Genomic DNA, 19,263 nt, shown 5'->3' with positions numbered 1-19,263 from the left:
ATTATCGAAAGTCGCAATGCTTGTGCTACTTTGAAAGCTGCATTCTTGAGGATGGAGATGGTGCGGAGCTGTCAGTGGCACTATTTAACATTCACGATTCCAGTAGAACAGTTCTTACAAGAGCTGCTGTGCCATCAATCGTTGCTCGACAGGCCAGTGCTCGAGATGTCTAGATAAAAGTGTCAGTGACCACAGAAGCAATGAGAGTTCAAGAAGCGTGAGCCATAGAAAAAAAGATAGGTTTGTGCTATATTTTACAACTCCACAACTCTTATCAGCCGGCATTGTAGTTGTGGTGGCCCAATGCGGCATAACACAGAAACGTTTGTTCGTTGGTGTTGTTTTCTAATATTGTGTCTGAGATGCTGTGTTGGGCGTGTCTTTGACATGCTTGCCGATTACGCTCGCAAGGAACTCCAGCACAGGTGATTGCCTCAGAATACTGACTCTAGAATGGAGGGCCCAACGAAAGAGGTCTGCAGTTGATATTAGGCGTGAATTTCCAGTCGGTACATACGATTTCCACGGCTCGGGATAATTCAGAAGCACCTGCGATGCCTCCTTGTACAGATCGGTCCTTCTAGTTTAGCACGTGACAGTCAGACAAGTAAAACTTCCACAAACAGTGATCCGAGTCTTTATATATTCTGGAAACTCTAAGCCTTGTATGAAATATGCAAAAGCGCTGGTTTTCAGGGCTACTGCCATGTGTAGCATCTAATGCTGTTTAAAACACCGCATGGCGTTGTGAACAATACTATAGAAGCATTCAAGTGTTGAAACAGAAAAACAAAATTTTTGAATTTATAGCTTTGTAAGTTTCCTAGCAAACTGTGCGAGTATACCAGTTTCCAGCCTAATGAAATATGATTATTGTACAAGCTACAAGTTGTGTAACGTCTATAGCTACCAAATTCACCATTCGTCAACAGGATAGCAAATATGAAGACGTTTTTTCATTCCTCGATTTGTATATGTTCTTACGCTGTCTTTACGCCTGGATTATCGGTGGTGCATCTTCTTTAATTACACAACAAGCCATACCTTAGCATTATTGGGTGGCTAGAGGATTACATTCCAACTATCACATATGCAATAATTCTCATAAGGAGCTCCTAACAAAAACAGGAAACTCGAACAATCGCATGTTGAACAATGTTCCTCTTCTTCAGGCCAACAACGATTGCCCGAGCGACCAAAATATTCAAATACTGATGAGCCCAGGAAATCGCCCAGTCTTCTGGTAAAGCTGGTTATGTATTTTAATATTGTATAGGTTCAAGACATCCTACAGCTCAATTCTAGTACTTTTCAACATGATCTTGAGTGATGAGGGGCGAACCTTATACCAGCTCTTGCTTTCCTTTTTTCCTATAGTTTTGTGCTTGTGTATATATAAGTGGATCGCAACCTTTTTTCGCACATACAAATAACTGGCACCGACAACGCATCGCCAATACCTAAGGTACCTGTGCATGCCTGATCAGCACCTTCAGCGTGGAGCAGCAGTAAGAATTGGTGCCTGCTGGTCAATTTCACTGAAACCCGAAAATCAAGAAACGCGGCCCGTTCGGATCGTCATGCGCGCAGTTTTCTAATCAAAATTCACATATTTAATATTCTTCAAGTGTGCTGGTCAGAATAAGCTCGTATCTGCAAGAATGTGGATCAATGCTGAATTCTAACATTCGAATGTGCTCCGTCACCTCAAGGCCTAAGCAGCCATGACCTACTTTTTTGGTGGCAGTATTGACCTGCATACGCGTAATCAAAACGAACTCCTAACAAAAGTTTCTCTTTCAGATAGAAATTTCACCTTGCTTTCTGTGGGTCCTTGGGCGGCCACTTGAACAATGGGTTCACAACGATTTTAGGCTACACTTATTGCTTCGACGAAACGCTTAAATACAACCGCTTGGAAGCATACGCAAGAATGCTGTCCCGTGCCCTCAGCCACGCGTTGTGTGTTTCCATTGTCATGTTCAGTTCTACGCAATCTTTTCGTTATGAAGCCGTACCGTCAAGCTCAAATTAGGAGCAAGCTTTAGCTCAGGCCCAACTCCGACGCGGCCCATTCAAATACAAATAAAACGCAAAGAAGTTTTTCTGAGATAACCCCTCGACAGGTTTTAATGGGATTTGTTGCATTTGAGAAAGTTAAATTCTAGTGACTGTTGGAAGCGGAATTTCAATTTAGGGCCGGAATTTTGTTGAAACAATTTTCAAAACTTCCAAAGTCCGAAAAGAATAGAAGCATGAAGCTCACACATTAGTAGCTCTGCATCATCATAGATATTGGGGTTCTGTAAATGGTAGCAGTTAGAGTTCTCCAAGCCGAAAAATTTGATATGTCAATTTATATCTTACATGATGCAATTAATTGTGTACAAGGGGTCCGGCAGAATCTGTATTTATATATTACTAAATTTTCGAGAATCATGTGCAACATATAAATTTTGTTCGCTTTAAGTTTACTATTGCATGTCATTCACAGAATTGTAGTATCCGTTTTCATTGCCGAGTTATGGAGCTCTAAATTTGATAGTTCTTTTTCAGAAAATTTGCAAATTTTGCCAATTTTTAATAACAAATTGACCACTTAATTAAAAAATTCAAAACCAAGAGTCAATAGATTTTCAGCTTTCTTTTAAATGCAACAATCCTCGTCAAATTTGGTGCATTGGTTGCAAAGAAAAGCGAATTCTCCTTTTACGTGTATTTAGATAGGAGAACCCGAGCTATAGCTTTCTCATGCTTTTTAGTACGCGCAGTTATCGTGACCGTCATGCCATAGTCAGCTGTTGCAACCAAAGGTCCAATGCAAAGTTGTATGTACGTAAAATTAACTATGTCTAGAGTACTATGAACGTATTACGAAGAAAAAGATCTTTTTGAGTGTTATACACAATACCATATTTTGTTAGACGAACGATGAACATTTAGAAGGTCCCTCTTGGTTATCTTCAATAGACTGCATTAACTAAATGCCAGCTGTGCACGTACAACGCATATCGTGTTTGCTGTGGTAACATATCTATATGGTCCTTGCTGTCTGAACACAAAATGCATAAGCATGCATATCGCCCACGCTCACGAATGTCCTTGTTGCTTCTCTGCGTTGCAGGAGAGTCATACGCATTTCTAAGTGGCGGCCACCCAGGGCACAAGTTCCTGTTTCATATCCAAATCACGTGGCTAAACTTTGGAGACTTCCTTAATTTAATCAACTCTGTAGATTTCCTCAGAAGTACGAGATTGATTTCGACGGTGCTAAAACCAAACCAGCTGCACGGATTCGGCACCCTCAATGGTCTTGAAATCCTGGAATACTCGGCTGGAGGGCCAGTGACGACCGCATATATCGAGAAAATCTATCGTGTGAGTTTTCCGGACACACGAACTAGTTTATATCATATGGGATGTTCATGCAGGACTCGCATTTATGCGATTGAATTAACAGCTGATAATTTTTGAAGTGTTTAGGGATGCACTTCACGCACGTTATAGTCAAATATGCTGAGGTGTTGTAAACAGTTTTCTGGCCTAATGTCAGTTAGCGAATGGTAACGATGACGTGATGCATCATCAAGAACAGCTAATTTATGTGCGACATTTAGCCATATGAATATCTTTTTGGCGAAGAAAACACTTGCTTTAAGCAAATCAAAAGATGTGCCTGCAACGCTTCTGATTTGATGGCCGAAATACTTATATAGCGAATGAGCTTGAGGTGCGCTTGAGGTGCGCCTTCACTTTCCCGCCACCAGACTTCAGCCATGACTCTGAAGGTGAACAGGAAGAACGAGAGATTCGTGAGCACAGAATTTGTCCTCTATATGTCGATCCCAAAGTGATTTTAGAAAGATACAAGGAACAAGGCGAATGTGATAAATTATCGTTAGACTACGAGTAGTAAACAGCGCTAAACAACACGACGAAAAGAGGGACACAGACCACAGCACTGCAAATCATGCATCAACCAGCCCAAATGCGTACGCTTCTACCGATAGACTGTTTGGGCTTTCGAAGTGAAGGCTAGAGTGTGCGAGAAATTTGTCTAGTGGGACGAACGGCCCTGTCTCGTTGAGGCGCCGCCTGCGGAAAAATTTTGCGAGGGCGCTGCGAGTGAACAGGCTTGGGGTGGAGACGCGCTTCGAGGCATATTCAACGTAATTTCTTTGAAGGCGCTGAGACCGATTGCATGCGTACACTCCTAAATAGACGCTTCATTTCAACTGCGAATTGTTAGTGACATCTTTTTGCTCCGTGTACATATTTTAGGCATGGGTTATACAACATGAGGTGCTGCAATCAACTTTTCATGCAAAGGAATCAAGGCAATTATTAGACATTAATATGAACAACCGTCTTAGGGAAAATATTTTGCCGATGCACTCAGTCTGAATCGGAAGGACGGGAAGGCTATGGCTTGTTATGGCTTGTGCGGCGATATCCTTGAACGTGCAAGCAGGCGAATTGAAGTAGGAATATTCAGTTTCATCGAATGATATTTGCTATTCAGATTGTATTCGACTTGAAGATTCACTATAAAAATGATTAATAGCCATTTCCGTACGTTCGAAGGCAAAGCATAACGGCGCCTTTGAAATCTCGAAGGCGAGGGGCCAATGCAAGTGCAGGAATGATGGTGCTGCTGGATAGTCGTGGCTGTTGCGCAGACATGCACTAGTTCCTGAGAGAATAAACGCACGTGCGCTAATCGGTTCTGCCGAACAAGTTCCCAGTGGTCAATCATTATAAAAGCCCCGTTTTGCGGAAGCCTGTAAATCTGCTAACTTCATTAAAGCAAGGAAAACATTTTCTGACAGTACCACCATGTCTGCAACTCATTAAAACGGAATGCCCGATCTGGTGCTAGACTTAACCTTCCGAAACGAACAGAGGACATCTACATATATCTCCGCGTGCATGTGAGGCGAGCCGTTTCTTTAATTGCTTCATTATTATCCTTATGATAGAGCACCGGGTAACTGAAAGCAGTCATTTATAATAAAGAAGATGCTTAGCTGAGCGGATGTACAGTTGGGAATGGCATTAAATTTACTTATGAAATATAATATTAGTGCATGTTTTTCTCAGAAATTGGACTCGAGAATAATTTTTTTTTTCGTTTACACACCTGAAAAAAGCCGAAGACCCTTCTCTCTTTTACGTCTTTAATATAAAAAAATTCTTGCGTTTTACGTCTGGCGGTAAGACTTAAGCACACAGTTCAGTTCTCATAACCTGGGGTTCTTTAACCTAACCTAAATTGAAATACACGAGTGTTTTTTTCATGCGAGTAAGCTTCTACTAAATCCTCTGGCCCATAGGCGTACTTGTAACCGTGCTGTTCTGCTACATAAAATTGCTCATGGGAAAACCAATGTCAATGCACCTATTGTTTTCACCAACCCTTCTTCTCGGCCTACCAGGAGAAGTCATCTTCTTAACGTCGTTCCTTTGAATGCAACGATTGATTGTTTTAGGTTTTCTTTTTTCCGCATACAATTGTGATTTCGAATGGCCTTGCGGGGTCCTTGCGCGAGTTACCAAGTAATGCATTTGCCAACCTATTACCTAATCATGTTCATTAATCAACTAGCTATTCCTGATATTGGTTTTTCTATTGTTTGTTTTCTTTTTGCCACCCCAATGTATTCTTCAATTGATTTGCATATGTATGAACTCACTCCTGCAATATCTTGCTATGCAAGATGGCAGTATATGTAAATAAATAAATAACTATCGTTCCCATCGAATTCCGCGACCTCGTTTGAACCCGTGAGCTTGAGTTTAGCCGCGCAACGGCAGATCCACTATGAAGCCTCTATTTAGGCTACCGCGCAACATTATTTTTTTCGTTGTTGTTGTTAAGCATGGACTGGTCAAAAATTTCACGCGGCTTACGGGCGAAAGATTAGCGTATATATTATGGCTACCTACAACTGTTTTCGGCACCCGAGGACCGACCACAATAAAATAGCCCGTATGAATTACTCCGCATTATGTTACGCGAGGAAGACGGAAACATGAATGCAATGTTGCACACCAGCTTTCTTTCTTTTCATATAGGAATAATTTGCGTAAACCTGAGTACAGGGCATCGAGTATGCGGCAGATATGTTTTATTTGTTTGAAGTAGCAAGCAGGAAGTTTCATATAATTTTCCATCTGCCTTTCGAAAGACCTACTGATAAAATCTATATGCGCAAAATACACACGAGATATACATGACGCTTGAAAATACTTGTTCTCCAAATAGAACTGTACACTGACCTAGTAGAATGAAAGCCGACACTGTGACCGCAATGCACTCGCAATCGCCGAGTGTCATTTAAAAAAATGGCTGTGGCTTAGCTAAGGTTAAGCCCAGGATGCGAAGCATACTAGCCTTTATTTTAACGCGACAGCGTTAAGGAGCTCGTGTCGCAGAAAAGCCGGTGTCGTCGGCGTCGGCTCAGGCGTGCGGCGCTTGCTCAGGCGCACATTTCGTTGTCGCGCCGAACGCTGCGTTGCTCGACGCGCACCGCGTCCGATGCGGGGCGCGACGCCGCGAGCGACGGCGGGAGTTGGAGCGCCGGTTCTCCTCTGTCGTGACGTCACGGTGTCACGTGATTTCATGGTCACCGCCGCGCCTGAGGAGCTGGGTTGAGCCCTCGTAATATGCTTCGCATAACGTCGGCTCAGGCGTGCGGCGCTTGCTCAGGCGCACATTTCGTTGTCGCGCCGACCGCTGCGTTGCTCGACGCGCACCGCGTCCGATGCGGGGCGCGACGCCGCGAGCGACGGCGGGAGTTGGAGCGCCGGTTCTCCTCTGTCGTGACGTCACGGTGTCACGTGATTTCATGGTCACCGCCGCGCCTGAGGAGCTGGGTTGAGCCCTCGTAATATGCTTCGCATAAAAATGGCTGTGGCTTAGCTAAGGTTAAGCCCAGGATGCGAAGCATACTAGCCTTTATTTTAACGCGACAGCGTTAAGGAGCTCGTGTCGCAGAAAAGCCGGTGTCGTCGGCGTCGGCTCAGGCGTGCGGCGCTTGCTCAGGCGCACATTTCGTTGTCGCGCCGAACGCTGCGTTGCTCGACGCGCACCGCGTCCGATGCGGGGCGCGACGCCGCGAGCGACGGCGGGAGTTGGAGCGCCGGTTCTCCTCTGTCGTGACGTCACGGTGTCACGTGATTTCATGGTCACCGCCGCGCCTGAGGAGCTGGGTTGAGCCCTCGTAATATGCTTCGCATAACGTCGGCTCAGGCGTGCGGCGCTTGCTCAGGCGCACATTTCGTTGTCGCGCCGAACGCTGCGTTGCTCGACGCGCACCGCGTCCGATGCGGGGCGCGACGCCGCGAGCGACGGCGGGAGTTGGAGCGCCGGTTCTCCTCTGTCGTGACGTCACGGTGTCACGTGATTTCATGGTCACCGCCGCGCCTGAGGAGCTGGGTTGAGCCCTCGTAATATGCTTCGCATAAAAAGTAAATAAGAGCAAAAATGCATCTATTTTTAAAGTACGGACACATGTCATATCCAATTACAAACAGCGTTTGAGCGGTATGAATACATATACCTGCGCGCGAAGTTGTACGAATGACCCTTCCGAGCACTTTCCAATCCACCTCGATATCAGCACCGCCACAGTATTTTTCGGCGTCACCCGCCTCACTGCAAAGCATGTGCCACCCCAGCCACTCGTCCCACTCAACCGTACTCTAGTAAACTCTAGTGGAGGCGAACATCTTTCTCTCCAATCAAGTACAAGAAGCCCATCATTTTCGCCCCACTCATCCACGTCGTTTTCACTTCGTAGAAACAAATGCCTAATGTTTATATCTAAGGGAAAGGTAAACGCAATATCGACAAAATGCTTCAGACGATTTCTTCGCACGGCCAAATCGCCACTCAATCCTTGCTGGAAGTTCACACTCTCGAATTCATTACCGCAAGCATCGTGTATCTCATTTCCTCTTGAAACATTAAGAAAGTCCTTGGTAGCGAACCAGGACAAATCGATTTCTTGTTGGACCACATTACTCTAAGGCTACTCAGCTCATGAGTGAGAGCGCTAAAGCACATACCCCGTTCAAGCGCCAAATATTTATTACCATGAAAAGTTAACTTTGACCGCATATCTTCCATCTTAAGTATTACCTAAGTTATACAGCAGAAGAACGAGTTAAGAATTTCCAATTCGTCAGTTAGTTTTTCAATGCTCAAATAAAGCGGACTCAGGGGGAGCTCCCTACGGATACTTCAGGTGTAATACCATCCAGCACTTTATGTTTAGCACACAAGAAAAATACAGATGCAACCAATTGAAAAATATTCCCGGTAAAAAAATCCTCGTGAAAAACATTGCAATAAGTGTACCCGCTGTGGGAGAACATAGTGGCACATAAGGCCGACATGCAACGGACTACCTTCCAAACGTTAATTTAGAGAACTTTACACATTACATCTAAACTTGCAATAAGAGTTCTAGTAGAAGTATTTCCGGATGTACGACACTGGTGCTCCGTGTAATTATTGTCATCGCTCTTTCTGCTTTTGATGCATTATCTTTGCGGGCACAATTGTTCAAAAGGTGCCTGAAAGGGATACATACGCATTGCGTGTCCGGGACATTAGATCGCGTAAATAGACGTTCGGCGTGTGTTTGGCACGGACATTTACTTTTTAAAGCCCATTGGTGGCGTCTAGTACATTTTTGATGTGGGATCGTCGAGGGTGGAGAATAATAGAGTTCCGCGCTTTCAGCCATTTCGTGGTTTACTGATTGGACAAGGTCGTGGCTTATCGGTTATACGTAAGGTTCACAATGAGCCTTGGAGATCCAAACTTGACAACAGAAGTGGCCGAAGATGTAGCGCGCCCTATCGTCCTGCCCCTCCAGCACTCTGGAGGTTATATGGCTCTAAGGTACGATCAGACGAAGACATTTGCACTAAATGAAGGACGGCATCCATCAATATTACTCGAAATTATTGAAGTTTATGCATTTCCAATACACATCAGCAGAGCTGTACAAAACAAGAAAAATACAAACCACAGAATGTATTTATAAGTTCAAACGTATTCTTTTTCTAGTTTTTTGGGAGTCTATGACTGTTGAGGAGTATCCACGAGGTGTTGAACTTCGCAAGACTTTCCACATACAACGGTCACATCGTAAAAGTGAAGTGGACTCGGTTTTCTATTACTGTAACTAAATGCCATGATGAAACTTGTCACATCAAATGGAATTCAAGAGACAAAGCTATCCTGGTATAATTAGCCACATTATACAACGATAAAATATCACCAAACATGCACTCGAGCGCAAGCATACTAACCCTCACAACACAGCTGTTACTGCAACACACTGGATTTGTCAGAAATCAGAGCCCCTTAAAGCGCTTTTATTTTTTCTCTTTGTTGCAGCGTTTCTCCGAGATACTGCGTGTAACTGGTACGGATGCAACCGATATCAAAAACTTCTTTGCTTTCAAGCCTAATAGTAATGTTATTCAATATACATATGTGCAACACCTGACCACGCTAAACAGGTATGCAATATTCGTATGGTTTCATACCTCTTTAGATGCTCATCTTTTGCTTTGCATATGCGCGTATGCGCGTGCGTGTGTGATGTAAGGAAGTCACATACGTTCTATGTGTTTCCGCTAGATTTGTAAGAACTTAAAGAAATTGCCAGCTGCATATATCCGAATTCTAGTTCTCTGGCTGGTTTACTCAATGAGATGGACATTATTCTCATGAAAGATTGAAATGAAAATACGAAGTGTGAACAAAATTTTTCTTATTAGGTTTTAAAAGTTTCAATTTGGTTTCAATTGCATGTTTCAATTTACTTATTGTAGCGGGTGAGTTTACAAGTCATGTTGATTCGCATATAATTTTTAGGAAGGCCCAGGTTTCGAGATATTCAATCACAATGTGTGCGACGAAATGAACCGGCATTAGTTATACTTTTGATAATAAATGCAGAAGCAGTCGTTATTTCTTAATTGCTTTTGCTTTGAAAGGCGAAAATTGTAGTACTGCGCACTGCTTCTAAAAACAAAGGGATTTTGTTTCAGTTTTATCACCCTTTTGCTCGCCAGACTCGCCCAGCTGACTATTCTTTTGCATTACAAGCCAAGATCATGTCGCCCTATTGCTTTTAGAACTCTGCCAGGTACAAGTGATCTGTATCCACATTCGAAATAGTCAAAGTTTAATAATGCTTAATGGTTAGTTAATGCCTCGTGCACAGCTTAATATTATTTAAAGTTCACGCTTTTATTCTAACGCATATTAATTAATCCGTATCATCATGGGGAAACACGTACCCCACACATTTATCCCAGATATAGCATATCCAAAATCAAACAATTCGCATCATTACATGTAGCAGCTACACATCGGGAGCATCTCCATTGTTCAGATCTAACGGCAATTTGTCGTTACAGAAACTAAATAACTATTCACTTGGAAATACTTGTTTATAAATCTGTTAACAGAAAGCTCCCATTCCCTATATTTAGTAACTGCCAGTATCCATATTCCACGTCTAGCCGTTTCGCTTCTACCAACAGCTATTTACTACGACAAGCTTGAAGTAATTATGGTAACTTTACTACTAATTTTTCAGCCAAACTACTTTGGAACTCATTACCGTGTCATATTAAGATACTCTCTCATTTTTTCCCAATTAAATGAAACCTCCGTAAATATTTGCACTCAATAAAACAATTTGATCGTTATGATTATATTAATACGTGCTTTGTGTCATTAAATATTTTACAGTGTTAGCGAGTGACTAACTTAATATGGTGTCTTTGCTTGTTTGCATATAGCTGCTTTGTATTTACATATCCTACTCGTTTGTAATGGGAGGTCCCCTGTACAGTCTGCTGACTATGGGACCTTCTTCGGTACTCATGTATAATCCCCATTTGCAACCTTGTTATTATGAACAATAAAGAACTTTCTCAAACTCTCAATGCATTTGTGAGACTGGTGGTTGAGTGCTGGTGCCCTGGGGGCTTTGCGAAATAGTTGAAAAAAAGAGGATGGCCCAGTTGCAGTAATTCGGCCTATATGTAGCCCCACCGTGGTGCCCGGACGCCTTGAGGAACAGATCAAAAAGCAAATGGCACAGCCAAATCAATTCTGCTTATATGTAGCCCAACCCTTGTGCTCTGGGTGCTTTGCGGAATAGTTCGAAAGCAGGACGGCACAGGTACAATTCGGCTTATATGTATCCCAGTCCTTGTGCCCTCGACGCTTTGCAGAATAGTTCGAAATCGGGTGACACACATCAATTCGGCTTATATGTAGCCCCACCCTGGTGCCCTGAACACATTGCGGAATAGTTCAAAAAGAGGGTGGCAGAGATACAACAATCCCCTTATACGTAGCCCTACCCTGGTGACCTGGACACATTTCGCAATCTTTCAAAAACAAGATGGCACAGATACATATCGGACTATATGTAGCCTCCCCCCCCCCCCCCAATTACCCTTAGTAATGCGCCGCAGGCCGCCTTTGTTCCCTACCGAAGTACGCAGTGAAACAACAAACGTTGCCTAAATGTACTCACTACAATCACTGTTTTATTAAAACAAAGCTTTCATGACGTTTTTTTCTGAGGGGGATCTTGCCTTTTTTCCGTGAGATGGTTTTTTACCAAACTGGTCAATCCTAAGGACAGTATATTAATAATGTGGACCAATCCCAGAGAACGCGTCATAGCAAAGTGGACCGATCTCTAAGATTACCTAAGGCGATATCGCGTGGGCCGTGTAGAGAGAGTCTCGGCGTCTTTCTGGGTAGGTGTATAACTGCTATGCTGCAAAGCGCTGAGTATAGATCAACGGTTGCAGCCCCTTTAGTTAACCGCTTTAAGAAAGCTTCGCTTCAGACACATTTCAATTCAATCTGCATTTGAGCTGCGTAATTTCCATGACCAATCGGCCACGGTTGGTCACTATTCTAACTGTACTGACTTTATCATGTTACGCAAACCGCGAACGAAAAACCGTATTCTGAATATCGCAGGCTCTGCATGCCACTAAAGGCGGCAGAGGCAAAGCTCATGAACTAAAGGTAGAGGAGGTAAAGCTTTGTACCTTTATTATAGAAGTGTAATTTCGCACCGGCGGCAGAGCAATGCTGCACTATAGCCATAGAGCTGAAAGCGCCAATTTATTTGCAGTGTGCCTGACATCATGCTTGTAATCATCCTGACCATCACTGATGAAGTGCTGCTTGAAGTCTACCCATCTTCTGCTTGGAACGAGACCTGCCTCCCTCAACGTGACCAGCCAAATATGGTAGGTGGCTGTCACGTTTTTGGCCTCGTGGTTTAAGCACTCAGCTTCAAAGCTCTTTAAGCCCCCGTATACGAAGCCTGTAGATTTGTTAGGCGAGCACTCGGAAAAAATAGTTCAAAATACATTACATCGGAAAATGTCCAGAGATCACGAAGGAGGCGTCTGAGCGACGTGGTAAAATCACAGGACCATACAGCTTTATTCTTTGATAATGCTCTGGAAAGGCCACATAGATATATTTAGGTGTTCCGCGGAACACCTCAGACAACAAATTGTCCCGTGCTAATCAGTGGCGATTCTAGAACGCCAACTAGTTCTAGGGTACTCCAGCCGTTAACTTGCCAATCAAATAGAATGCCATACAACCCTTAGGGCACCGAAAACTTGGTTTGTGATTGCCAAGGGTGTCGTCATGAACCACGCATTATTATTCATGATGTCCTCGAAAGCCTTTCATTAAAGGTTCACGTTTGAGACGAGAGGGAGAAATAAAAACATAGTGCATCAATGAGAGGACGCAGAATGAGAAAACAGTTTTCTGACGTTCCTGCCTCACTCCGTCCTTCATTCAAGAACACAAGAAACAGTTAAAGTGATCGGTTCTGTTAGCAGTTTTCCCTGATCAAGGCTAGACCACGGTCAAACCGTCGGAAAGATATGCTTTTTTTTCTGCTTCGTTATACTATGGCACTTGATATCACTGGATCCAATGCTATATACTTCTAAGCTTTGTGTATACAAATGTATATAACATGTCTTTTGTAATATGGGCCACCTCAAAACAAATTTCCCTATCTGAATGTTTTAGTCTGCTTCCTATCAATGAACCTACCATACGCCCAATGTTGCTAAACTCTTGCCGCCATGCGTACGCGGAGCCATGTGCACAATGTGCCCATCACAGCGTCTGCAGACGAATCGTCACGCCACCCTCTCTCGGACGGCATAGTATCACCGCGGTTGGGTCGTTCTCTGCCAAAAGTTGGCTCCACCTCCTTTTTAATTATAGTTTGTGTGATTTTTATTTCTGTTGGAATGTGTAGGAATATGTAGTAATTGTGTAGGAATACACATCAAGTGTGCAGTAATTTGAGAACTTCCAGGAAACTGCAGGCGCTCTTTTGAAAGAAACTGCAGGTACGGTGCACCGACTACAGCAATACTGATTCGTTCAGGTGTTCATAAGAACATTGCTTTAAGAAAGCTTTAATAAAATGTCGTGAAGTCGCACACAGCGAGTACATATCCACAACTAACTTCACCATAAACCCAGTTGTTGCTGCTCGTGAATCCCACGGTCGGTATTTCCATATTCACATTCGTATAAAGTGCTAATTCTTGGTCCATGTTATTCCACATTTCACTAAATTTTGGGCAACAAACATTCATGAGGCTCGGACTCGGAATCGGCAGCACCGTCAATCTTTAGGGAAAGCAGCACACTTGGCGGTCGGCCTGAAGCGCAATTTTCGACAGCGGCGCCATCACTGGCAGGGAAAGGAAACTAGCCCCAGTGTACGGGGCCTGACTATAGCGTAGATGGAATGGATAAACGAGGAGTATACTTACAGTGCCTCGGCATCTTTGAGTAAAATCTTATGTTGCCTACACACTCACTACCGCTCACCGCATTGGCTGAAATAGTGGCTGTCTGTGCCGGCCTGCTGCCACCGTTGCGGTTGTCGCACGCGAAGAAACGCCGATCAGAAGGAGCTCAATAGTGGCCGCGGTAACGTAAGCAAACATGGCTGCACAAATGAACATGGCGCGTTAAAGTTCTATATAGCGTGGGCGCAAGAGCCATGCATCCGCTCGCTTACTGTTGTTGGCTCGGAGGTTTCCCTATTCGCTATAGAGGTGCTCGAGCCAGAGATACAAATCTCTTGGTTACGCTACGTCCACTATGTTACTCGCAGGCCTCTAGTTCCAGATAAAACTATAGACTCTGGAAGTATCAAACGGAAGAGTAGTGTAAGAGTGCAACGGCTTTGCAAAGAAGACAACGGTATGCGACGCGTACCGAAGCGGCAAGGCTCGTGAGGCAGGAGGCAAAGCGACGGGTCGAGCCCTTGTACATTCGGACTCTTAGCCAAACAAAATGCGCAGGGGCTGGGGAGACAGTGACACAACCAGCATTCTAACTATTTGGCCTAGACAAAAGCTGGTCAACGTGTGACATCAACGTCCGTTCGATGAGTCGTCTGCAACTGCCCAATTCTGCGAAAGGGAAAACGACCCTTAGGCCTTAGCTCAGCTAACTGCGGTAAGGGCGCAAACATCCGACAGATAGTGACAACGACATCGACTGCTGCCTCCCTATTACCTTATCATCGCGCCATATGTGATAGCGAAGGCGCAACGTCAGAGGTGTAGTCCGACGGTTTGGTGGTACCACGTGGGCGGGATAAAGCGAACACTAGGGGCCAGACAATGAAATCTTCCTTACCTCAGTAAGGAAGCCTTCATTGCAGTGAGGCTACCTTATGTCACTCTGAAAGGTTCCTTACTGAGGCGCCCTCGGTGAAGGCTTCCTTGGTGCTTCCTTGGTACTTCCTCAGCATAAGAAGCCACACAATGAAACCTTCCTTACCTCACTAAGGAAGCCTTCATTGGGGTGAGGCTACCTTATGTCACTCTGAAAGCTTCCTTACTGAGGGGCCCTCGGTGAAGGCTTCCTTGGTGCTTCCTCAGCATAAGGTAGCTCCAAAGCTACCTTCATGCGTCCTTACGCCGCTCCTGGCCCTGAACGAGCGCTTCGCCTCACTGCTTAACCACATGGCATTCGCTTGCGCATGCGCACTGTCGCCCACCTGTGGAGAAGCGCGAGCACGGTACGTCTTGCCAGGCATGTTCGTTTCAGTCACGCGTGCGGCATGCAAGCATTGCTAGGCGTTGCTAGACGTTGCAAGACGCCGGCGTGCCAGCGTTGCTGGAGCACATCAAGTTTTGCACTGTAATGCGCAACTTTTTTTAACTTTAGTAAACGAAACTAGAAGAAAGCGTCCACGCTTCTCTATATTAGCTATTCAATTTAAAGATTGTGCGACGATACAACATTTTTTAATAGAATAATGGTGTTCGCGGAAAGATTTGAAGAGATAATCTCGAACCCAGGCACGCGGCAACCGCTCCTTAGGTGAGGACGGGTGAAGGGAGCTTTCAGAGTATGCTTGCTTCCTCCATCGGTCCTTCGCTGTAAGGAGGCCTCACGTAAGGTTAGGAAGCGCTCGAAGGAAAGGAACTAGGGGTGTGCGAATATTCGGAATTTCGAATACGAATCGAATATTTTCCATATTCGAAGCGTATTCCATTGGAGAAATGCATGTTCGGAAATTCACGAATATCCGAGGACGGCCGAATAACGGTGGAAACGGCGAATATTCGGATAGACTGCGAATATTTGAGCAATTAACCAATTGTATGCTTGCTCCGCATTCTCCTAAGAACATGTTTATTAACTGAGAACTTCGCATGATCCGCTCATTATCTGTATGCTCTGTTTCAGTCTATCTGCTTCAGGCATTTGAGACATGATCAGTTTCGGTTTCTTTTTCACCAAGCTTTATATTTTGGAATGCCCCATTGCCTTGAAGGTTGCAAAGGCAACTCAGGGTTTGCTAACATTGATTCAAAATGTATCAAGGCTCTTTGTGCGGAGTGGAAATTTGATGAAGTGGCCAGCCTAGGCATGTTTCTTGATCCGCGCTTTATGGCCACAGTTCATCAGGCATCTGTTCAGATGATCTGGCTGAAAAACCTTGTGACAAGGGAGCTCCAGGAAGCCGTCGTGGAACACCGTGGGGACACCGCCATGCCATCGTCGACTTCGTGTCCACTGGTGGCATCGAGTGTATGGAATGCTTTTGTCGATCTAGTGATGAACAAAGAGAAGACACATTTGGCATCTGCCCCTGAGGGGGAAGTTACAGACTACGCGCAAAAGCCTCTTCTGGAAAGGGGCATGAATCCTTGTGAGTGGTGGCAGTCCATTGGGCGCTTCAGGTACCCGCTTTTAAGTGCACTCGCCCGGAAGTACTTGGCGATCCCTGCCACTTCAGTTCCTAGTGAAAGAGTCTTTTCTACCGGTAGAAATGTGACAGTGCATAGAGAGCGTTTACTTTCTGGCCATATTGAGCAGTTAATTTTCCTTCACTACAATCTGTAACAAGCGTTTTACCTGACTGAGGGCATTACCTGAGTCCATTATCTATAATTGAGTACCTCTTTAATTTGAAGCAACCTTGTAGAATGCAATCTTATTTTTAAAAGGGTAATAAAGCTATTGTTACCTCTCTTGCAATTTTTTAATACTACACATGTATTCGATATTCGATTCGATATTCGAAGAGAGTTCTTCGCCTTATTCGTATTCGATTCGTAATCGAAAATTTCAATATTCGCACACACCTAAAAGGAACGTTTTATTGTTTGGACCAAGCTACCTTCATGCGTCCTTACGCCGCTCCTGGCCCTGAACGAGCGCTTCGCCTCACTGCTTAACCACGTGACGTTTGCTTGCGCGTGCGTGCTGTCGCCCACCTTCGGAGAAGCGCGAGCACGGTACGTTTTGCCAGGCACGTTCGTTTCCGTCACGCGTGCGGCATGGAAGCGTTGCTAGGCGTTGCACGACGCCGGCGTACCAGCGTTGCTGGATCACATCAAGTTTTGCACCGTAATACGCTACTTCTTTAGGTTTAATAAACAAAACTAGAAAAAAGCGTCCACGCTTCTCTATATTAGCTCATCAACTTAAAGATTGTGTGACGATACAACCTTTTTTATTGAATAGTGGTGTTCTGGTGTTCGCCTAAAGCTTTTAAGAGATAATCTGGAACCCAGGCATGGCGGCAACCGCTCCTTACGTGAGGACGGGTGGAGGGAGCTTTCAGAGTATGCTTGCTTCCTCCATCGGTCCTTCGCTGTAAGGAGGCCTCACGTAAGGTTAGGAAGCGCTCGAAGGAAAGGAACGTTTCATTGTTTGGGCCTAGGACTTTTCTGATTGGCCGATGAGGACATGACCAGTTTCCCTAGTGAGTGATGTAGAGAAAAGGAGCATATTTAAGAGACATCCTCTGTGTGAGGTGTGTTTTTTAACGAAAATTTTGTAGCGCCTTCTGACAAGTAGCTTATGCTCCCGAGAATGGTGTAGCAACGCGCAGCCAGTTAAAGTGTAAAGTGATCTGCCCCTCGGGCAGTACGAGTATGCCTTTGTATTTAAATAAGTTTGCTTTCCCATGTAAATAAATTCAGTTCTACTAGATGAACCGCCCGACCTCGTGCTGCCCAATAAAGGAAGCAACCCCGGTCAAGAAAGTTAGAATGACGGCAGGGGACAGCTTAGCCATGGTTTGACGCCCAGGTAGCGTTGGCCAGCTACCCGTTTCGAGACGCACCGACCGCGTATGTTAGAGCGCGACGCTTTTTGTGTGAGGCCTGACTTCGAGACCACGGCACCTTAATCCTACACCATGTAGCTCGAGCAAGAAGAGCGGCAACACGTGGTCGCGAAACAGCACCTCATCAGGCAGCGTGAGCAACAAAAGAAGTGACAAGCTGCCAAAAACCAAGCACCTGCGAAGCGGACGGCCGTTGAACGAGCCACCAAGATCAAGCGGCGTTGAAATGGAGATCTGGTCCCGCGGCTCCGACGCGATGGATTCTTGTACCTATAGAGGCACTCGCAGCTGGCGCCCCTCAACAACATTACCGAGCGCCTGGTGCCACGCCAGAATCCCGTTCTTTGGGGTGAAATGTTTTATGCACGGTGACCAGTTTGTAATCATCGGCCGAATAGTCAACGTAGCGAGTAGCGTGGACGAGACGATGTGCTCACTAGCGCGAAGCGCGACTGATCACATGAGCATTTATGTCAATATAAAGAAAATGTAGGCGATAAAGTCCGTTTACTTGGGTGGTCTGGTGGAAGAGGCTGACGTTCACGTGTAGCTCTACTTTGTTTATAGGAAATCCTGCTACCGCCGCTGCGGCATCGAGGTACCTGGAGGGGCCTTACAGAGGTGTTTCGAACATTTGGATAGGGCGAAGTAGTTACGCAACGACGGCAGATAGGGGGGAAGCCGCAAGTGAGAGGCACTGTCTCACCCTGAAACAAGAGACCGCAATTTGAGAAAAGACCATCTATATCGAACAGTTTCTGCGGACGAATACAAGAGACCCGAAAGGTCTCTTTTTGACGACTATGTGCAAGAACTCTTATTTCCCCAGATATGCCTGGAGAAGCCGTGGTATATAGAACGCGATGTCCGTGCGACCGTCGTTGAACCAACCAACCAACCAATCGAATCGCAGCTAAGTTCGAAGGCCCGTACAGATTCTCACGCACAACCTAGCCTTCGTCCATCACATAAATACTGTAGCCTCGCTTACTTGCAGAAATGCTTCTCATTCACTTAATCACTGCGAATCACTTCTGCCGTATGACAGTAGACCACAGATGAATGATGGCTAAACACTGGATGGACAAATGCAGTAACAATGGGTCGCAAAGGCTTCACTTTCATGGCACCGAATAATACATCTGATGGGTGCCCCCTTGCGACCATCGGTACTTCACCGAGAATCGCCATTGCATTGCTAAGCACTACACCTGTTGCCGTGCATGGTAATATCTCAGCAACCCTTGGTTTACAGATGACATTGTCTTGTTCAGCCACACTGGGGACGCATCACGACAAACGATTCAGGACTTTAATTGACAAAGTGTAATAGTGAGTTTCAAGACTAATATGCAGAAGACAAACGTAATGTTCAATAACCCGCAAAGAAGCAAGACTTAAGAAACACCAGTCAAGGTTCCAGAGCTTGTACAGTACAGGAGTACGTTTATCTCAGTCACTTACTCGCAGGGGACCCTGTCAATAGGAATGAATTTTATAGAAGAATAAAATTGTGTTAGAGTGCATATGGCAGCCATTAACGGATCCCTATCGTGAG

The 19,263-nt window shown here is 45.0% G+C and overlaps 1 protein-coding gene across 10 annotated transcripts in view; it reads left to right on the top strand.

The window, feature by feature from the left end:
- Positions 1-19,263, top strand: part of LOC139059133 (uncharacterized) — a 72,468-nt gene that overhangs the window by 35,041 nt on the left and 18,164 nt on the right. For all 10 annotated transcript variants that reach the window (XM_070537087.1, XM_070537086.1, XM_070537089.1 and 7 more), the window contains 3 exons: positions 3,125-3,378; positions 9,413-9,537; positions 12,192-12,309. In XM_070537087.1, the coding sequence (XP_070393188.1) occupies positions 3,125-3,378; positions 9,413-9,537; positions 12,192-12,309 (497 nt within the window). The remainder of the gene's footprint in view (positions 1-3,124; positions 3,379-9,412; positions 9,538-12,191; positions 12,310-19,263) is intronic.

This window comes from Dermacentor albipictus, chromosome 4 (genome assembly GCF_038994185.2).
Source record: "Dermacentor albipictus isolate Rhodes 1998 colony chromosome 4, USDA_Dalb.pri_finalv2, whole genome shotgun sequence".
Taxonomy (NCBI): domain Eukaryota; kingdom Metazoa; phylum Arthropoda; class Arachnida; order Ixodida; family Ixodidae; genus Dermacentor; species Dermacentor albipictus.
This window is presented reverse-complemented; position numbering and strand designations above follow the sequence as displayed.